At 40.0% G+C, this 7283-nt stretch overlaps 1 protein-coding gene across 2 annotated transcripts in view; it reads left to right on the top strand.

Annotated features, from left to right (window-relative positions):
* Positions 1-5145: 5145 nt before the first annotated feature.
* The window catches only part of EVI5 (ecotropic viral integration site 5), a 62707-nt gene continuing 60569 nt past the window's right edge, over positions 5146-7283 (top strand). Inside the window, exons 1-2 of one of the 2 annotated variants that reach the window (XM_009081184.1) lie at positions 5146-5154; positions 5406-5635. In XM_009081184.1, coding sequence (XP_009079432.1) covers positions 5146-5154; positions 5406-5635 — 239 coding nt within the window. Of the gene's footprint in view, positions 5155-5405; positions 5636-7283 lie in introns of those variants that run through there. The other variant, XM_009081183.1, reaches the window with a different exon arrangement.

Raw genomic sequence — 7283 nt, 5'->3', positions numbered from 1 at the left:
GGAAAGAGGTCTGTTCAGTTGTATGTAATGTGGGATGTTGCACTCTACTTTGAGATAGCCTTACCTAAAATTTTTATTTTATATGCTGCTCTGTGGCAGTACTTCTTTAAGTAACTCAGAAATCTAAACAGTATTGTAGTTCCTCTTGGTTAGTAAAGCCCTGTAATCATCAGCTAATTAAAGATATTAAACATCAAGTTGAGATACTGAATTGGCATATATATACACAATATATGTGTCATATGCATCTGTATATAATATCAAGGTAAACATTTTTTACCTTTGCAGTAACTTAGAGGATGTAGGAGACAAGTTAGTGCCTTACCAGGTAGCTGAGAATTGCTGGTAGTTCTGTTTTGCTCACTAGAATCAGCATCAGAGTACCAAGTCTTTAGTAATTAAGTCTTGTGTCCGCCCCATCTTTTTGAAGATCAATAGTTCAAATCCCAAATTCGTACATTTCTTTTGGAGGTATCTACATGGTCTTAGGCAGGCAGATGCCAATGCTCTGGGTTTTTTTGGCAAACCAGGAGCAGTGTAGCTGTTAATATGGTTTGGAGCCTGAATGAGTGTACCTGGTTTGGAGCTGGGTGATGCCTGCTTAGTTCCATGTGTCCTCCTGCACAGGGTAAGGAAGGCATATCCCTGCCTGCTTTTCTCCAGACCTAGCCATCCTCAGTGCAAAGTGTTGGTGTCCCCAGGAGTGGGCTGGGAGTGGCATTTGTGTTCAAAATCTCTGATAAGCTGGCGGGTTCTTGAGTGAGTCCCCTCTGGGGAAAAAGCGCATTTTTTAAAATGGGTTTTGAATACATGTTAATTGTAATTAATAATGTCTTGAACATCCTGATGATCCTCTTGATGATTTGGCATGTTTCCCAGGCAATAGGTTACCCTTTGTGCTCTTCAAATGTAACTTGAATTTCAGCATCTGAAAAAATCCTGGAAATAACAAGAAAACTCTTTGCAGAGCTGGAAAACTGTCTGAGGTGAGGTGAACAAAGAATACTGTTCACTGGAGGCTTTCAGCCTGGGCTGGTTAGCTGAAGGAGTAGAGAGCTTGCTTAGATCTGGGAACTTTTGGGACGCAGAGAGCAGAGCCTGGGCATGAGCTGTCTGCATAGCTGCTGGCCGTGGCACAAGGTGGCACAGGAGGGCGCCAGGTAGAGCAGCTTTACAAGCCTGAGTGCTTCAGCGGTGAGGTAGGGCAGGACAGAGGAAGCAGTAGCTGAGTGGGGGATGGCAGAGGCGAAAGTCCTGTCTCGTGCAGTTCGATTTGTCCCTGTGACCTAGCTAAGATCTTGGGACAAGCACTGTGGTGTATCTCAGTCCTTGTTGCTGCTACAAACTGCTGAGCACGTGACTATAAACTCTTTGCCAATGTAATGAAGAGTAGCAGAGGGAAGGACAGTTCCATACTGGAGTGCAGAGCGTTGTAGGCAGAAGGGAGACACCGCCACAGCCTGTGGATGCACCACTGGCTAAGTAATAACCAGGCTTTTAAAGAAACGTTTGTTTAGGAAAACCTTGAGGAGACGGTCCAAAAAATAATAAGAGAAAAGGTTTAACAGAACTGGCTTTCTTGAGTCTTTCCAGAATGCTGTGTCAAGCAAAATCACTTTGCTAAAGCAGAGAGGTTAAACAAAATGCTCATACGGATTTTCTGACATTTCCTGGAACTGGTGATACCCACTGAAACCATCTGCCATTATTCATGGTGAATGTATTCACATTGCTGCTGCTGTGATTTTTAATTGGGGAAGCCCCAGTTCTTCTGACAGGGCTTAAGGGAAACCTTTATCTCTTTCCTTTGTGCTGTCAAAGGAGAGGTTTGTATCCCTTGGGAGTCAGTAGGATTCTCTTATTGTACTGTGTGTACATATTGTCTGAGTAGTGGGACACATTCTTGTTGCAGAAGTTGTCAGTGGAAAGATGGGAGGTAGCTGTGGTTTAGTGATGGCCAAGTACAACTACCCTGTTGAGTGGAATGGTGTACATGGAGATGAAAAGCTTATTACACGTAGCAGGGATTTTCAGTTTTTAAGAGGAAGTTTCAGAGTTGGAAAGGCAAGTGTAGGAGCACTCTGTGTGTGCCCATGGGAATGCTCGTGTTTTGCCACTTAGAGGAGGGGAAAAAGTAGTTAAACCAAACTATATAGGTTTGCAGCTTAAGTTTGGTAAAATAATTCAAGTATCTGGATCTTTATGTGTAAACTTTGCTATTGCTTGTCAACATCAATAAAATCAGCTCAACAAATGCAACTGCTATTTCCGTACTTTTTCTGAAGAGAAGCGATGTTACTAATAAACTAACATCAAAATAATGTGCTTTATTGCTAGTGATTTTATATTAGAATTTAGGCTAAGTTCTATCTGTATATTAGTATTTAAAGGGAACCAAAAGAAAAGACATACTAAAAAGAGACAAGCAAAACCAAACCCCTAGAATTAGTAATGACAATGTATACTCGCTTTCAAAAATCCTGGTATTTTATGCCTGACTTCCTGAACATAATAATTCTGAACCAGAGTATTTTATTTCCACTTCTCATCAAAGAACCTATTTGTTTTCAGATTAGAGTAAAACCACACAGAGGAAAGAAAGGTTAAAAACTGTGCATATTACTTATTTTACAATTAGTATTCAGATGCTCAGTGGGTTCTGGAGGCAATTTACGAGAGTCAGAGATACAAAAATATAGAATCATCTTTATTAATGAGGTATGTGTTAGAGATCAGGTTTCTTGGGATACAGCCCAAGGTTTTTTCATTTTCATATTCCAGTGACCTGTTTTCTGGATGGTCTTAAGTCATTTGTCAAAGAATAACTCTGAAATCATCTGCCACTGCTATAAATTTTGGAATTAACATGGGTAAGATGATGAAGTACAAAAAATCCTGTTACTCTATCCTATTTAGGGAAATGGATAATGAACTGATAGCTAAATGCCTTCATGCCTAGGTCCAGGAGTCTTCACTGATGCTGACGATTTGAGAGCTTTAGATATTTAGGGAACCCTGGAAAAACCTGGCAAGAGGGATGTAGGCATGACTAGTTAGCTGTTAGATCAGAATTGGGTTTTCTCTTAATTTAGCTTGGTCCTGGGTGATTGCCATAACTTTTTCCCCAATGAATTCTTCATGTGTTTTTGATGCAAACTTCTCTCACTGTGGGCCTTTTGATCTTCAAACATTTGCTTTTGGCAGCTGTGCACTTTGCTTGCTCTAGGTGTCAATGCTTCCAGATAGCTGGCTAGGAATAGTTTTGGGGTACTAATTCTCTGATGCATTGTAATGCAACTCAGTAGCATTGTTGGTCACCTTGTTTTGATGGATTTAACTGCTGTCTTGCATGGTTTTCTTGATCATACTTTTTTTTGGTATTCATGACATAATTGACTTCTACAAGCCTTTGAATTAATTTTTTTAATGCCTGGTGATTTTGTTGGTGAATGATTGTTATCAAGATTCTTGATTCTTGTCCCATATACCACCCCCCACTTCAGCTATCTTAGTGGGGTGTGTGAGCCTCGTAATTCATAAACCATATTGACCTTGGATTTACATTTTTGCCTTAAGTCTTTCCAGTTATGTTACTTTGTGGAGAGATAAAAATTGAAAGTGTCTTTTCTCTTCCTGTTTGTGCCAGATTGGGTATTACTCAAAATCACTGCTTTTCTAATCTTTATATGTAAGATTCTTAGAACGGGTGACTCTTAAAGCCTGTGCATGGGAGTCATTTTTACTGTGTTCAGATTGGCCCTGTTTCTGCCAGTGCTTATTTTTGGAGTAGTTGCATTACTTGTGATATTTTAAGCAGTTTAAAGCCTTTGAGAAAATAATCAGCCTTAAGTGAGATGGATGAGTTACCTTTATTATAATGCTATTTTATTCAAAGTGAAACAGCAATCATTTATCCTTTCATAGCAATAGGATATTGACCGAGTGAAATATTAATGCATGTATTAAACTTTGGATTTTGAAACCTCTAGCAATTTTTATTTCTTTCCTCTATATTAGATGGTGTCAAATGCTAGTGTTGGAAGTAATTTTTTCAAAGATGATATTTAAAAGATGTGTGTTGGGATTTTTGTGGGTGCTTTTGTTTTGTTTTAAAATTGATATCCCTGAGTTTTCCTGGCCAACAGTGAGTTAAGAACCAGCTGGAACCTTTCTAATTCTTACATTGGGAGCTTACTATTCCCACCTATGGTTTGCATACCTACGTCTGAATATTTCTAGCAAAATCTGTTAGCATTTCCAGAATGAATGCTAGGCCCTCTAACTGTATCTTAGCAATTATTTATAGGCTGTACTGCAGAACTGTTTGTGGCGACCGTTGGGTAATTCAGTGTTTTGAGGAAATCAGCAGAGGTCAAAATTAATAGCTACCAGCAACATGACTTCCAAAATTCCTCTTCGGCCTTGGTATTGCCAAGTTTTAACCTTTGCCAGGCAGCTGGCTCTTCCTCTAAGGTGCATCTAGATTTTCTCTGACTTGGACTGGGGAAGATTTAAATTTTCAATCACTGCAGGTCCAAGCCTCTAACATTTTCAGATGCTGAAGGAAGCTCTAGTGAGAGGTTCACTAGAAAATACCCTCAAGGACTGCTGTTCTTTTTTCCCTCCCTAGTGATCAGTCACTCTGTTGGGCTGCATTATCCCATAACACTGGTCAAGAAGCAGCAGCAGATAATGAGCAGCACCAGTCAGCCTTTGCCTTCTTGGACCCACAGTTTCCCTGACTGTTTGCTTGAGTAGCATCTCTTACTTTTCCTCCAAAATCCTGGGTCTGTCCAGGTGCTGATAGTGGGATTGGAGGTCAAGGACACTTGGTGAAGTGAAAACGAGGAAAGAGAGGATCTTCTGCATTGGTGTAGACTAGAAATGTGGTTCCCCTGCTCCCCTGCCTTGCCAATGTAGGGATTAGTGAAGGGGAGCAGTGGGTGGCCTGAGGGGTTTACACTGATACACTTGTACTGCCTCAGTGTCCATCAGTAGTTGACTGTTTCTGTATCTATTTTTCTACAGTTTCTGTGGCATTATTAGTTTATCAAGATGCTTTGAAATAAGCTTTTATTTCTATTTATTTTTGTAATGGGAAGTCGGAGCTGATCCTGGATCCTGTGGTATTTCTGTACTGCAGAGATGAGCTCTGTGAGTATACATCAGGAATTTCTCTGTCTTTGTGGATTAGCAGCATACTTGCATGTTACTTCTATAGTATTGTATTGCTGTTGATGCTTGTGTTACTTCTGAGAGTCTTGGGGGTTCTGGAGAAATACATAATCTCGGTGTGACTTTGTGCATAGTGTGTATTCTTTCCTTTGTTCAATGCATAAGGTTTACTGGAAGAAAAGGAAGTCAAAAAGGACAACTTTTGCATCCTCTTCTTTTTGTCATAACAGGTGGCGACAGACAAGGTTGCAGGGAAGCTGAGCTCTACTCTCTCATGGGTGAAGAACACTGTGTCGCACACCGTCAGTCAAATGGCCAGTCAGGTGGCAAGTCCATCTGCCTCCTTACACACTACATCCTCCTCTACCACTCTGTCTACACCAGCCTTGTCACCATCCTCACCCACACAGCTGAGCCCAGACGACTTGGAGTTACTCGCTAAACTCGAGGAACAGAACAGGTGAATGGCAAACTTTTTGCTCTTCCAAGTACAGTAATGAGACTAAAATGGGTTTATTGTAATTGCAGCACAGAGGCTGTTAAATGGAGGTTAGGTAGAATTTAATGGCACAACACTTCAGTTTGAAGGCCCCAAGGTTTAAGAACTTGTGCTTTTGTACTGTGTTTTTATGAGTTCTGTTTTTGTGGAAATCTAAATGGTGTTTTCCTCTCCTGGTTTTACAGGAGTGTTTATAGCTGCCTCTAATAGTAAGAAATTACACTGAGTGTGATTTTCAGTGTTCAGTTTAAAACAGAGTATCTTGGGGTGAGACTTTGTGTATAACCTTCTTACCTTCTCAGATCAAAACTGTAATTTCTATTAGCTTTTTGAAATCTTAAATATTTCTTATTTTATCTTATTTTTTCCATTTTTACCCAGTTCTTGCTTTCAACTATATAACCTGCCATATATAGAGATAGAACAGTGTTCAACCACCTTCTTGCTGTTAGACTAGTGGTGGCAGATGCATGTCTTAAATTAATGAAAGGTAAATTCCAAGTCAGTCCTCTTTGTTCATCTTGCCTTTTCTTTGTATCATAAGTAAGCGTTTTCTTGGCAGCCTTTCCATGAGTGTATATTTATCTGCACTGTCCAAGATCCACCCTCCAGATGGGATCAGGCACTCTTGACATGCACAGTGATTGCAAATTCGCAATCTCACTAAGAAAAGAAATTAGTATAATTTTTTAATGCTGAATTTCCAGAAACCTTACTCATCTGCACTTCTGAGGCAGGACTTCTAAGTTATCTGACCTCTTGCAAGATTTGGTCATATTTGACAAGTATGTTTGAGTAGGTTTTGAGAGGTTGAGTGTAAAGAATTTGAGATTCAAGTAGGTTTTAGTCTTAGCTGCAGGGCTTTGATACCTACTGAAGATGGCTGTCCCTGTGCTGCAGTGAAGTTCAGGGTTTGGTAATTTAGCTCAAACCAGCTTCTGTGCCAGCTCCTGCGAGTGTGCTGGACTTTGCACTGTGGCACTTTTGAGGTACTCTGGTTTTGGTTGGCTTGGTTTCTCTGCTGATTCACTTATGAGGGTAGTAACTTCCAGTGAAGGAAAACAATAACTTGGGGGAGGAGGAGCCTTTGTGTTACCTGGCATGGCTTCTCTCGTGTTTGTATTCTGCAGCCTAACACCAGTACAGTTTACAGGGAATTTGAATATCTGTCAGTAGGAATGTCTGTCTAGTTCTTGACCAACAATAGAAGGAAGCTTCTAGAACCACCTCATACTCTCTTCCTTGTCATTTATGAGATTGTCTCTCTTTGAAGATGAATTACATGTAATTTTTGCTGTGCAAATGAAAAACTATCAAAAGAAGCAAAAAGAGTTAAATAGTGCTTTTAAGAAAGCTAATTTGCATTTAATCTGAGGCTTTCTACTCTGTTCATGACAAAGTGACTTTTATTTGAAAAGCAAACTGTTCTTTGGACTGCTTATCTGTGTTGGAACATAATGTCTTTACATCTAGAGTCCTCTCATTAAGCCCTGCAGTCAGACTAGCTGACTTGTTGAAAGAATAGGAGCTTGGGCTTTCTTTTTCATGTCAGCTTTCTTCATTTAGTAAATAAACTAGCAAATCTGGTCTGGTTTTATTTAATTTTAGC

Source organism: Acanthisitta chloris, unplaced genomic scaffold (assembly GCF_000695815.1).
Source record: "Acanthisitta chloris isolate BGI_N310 unplaced genomic scaffold, ASM69581v1 scaffold17678, whole genome shotgun sequence".
Lineage (NCBI taxonomy): Eukaryota > Metazoa > Chordata > Aves > Passeriformes > Acanthisittidae > Acanthisitta > Acanthisitta chloris.
The sequence above is the reverse complement of the archived record's forward strand: the minus strand, read 5'-3'. Positions and strand labels throughout refer to the sequence as shown.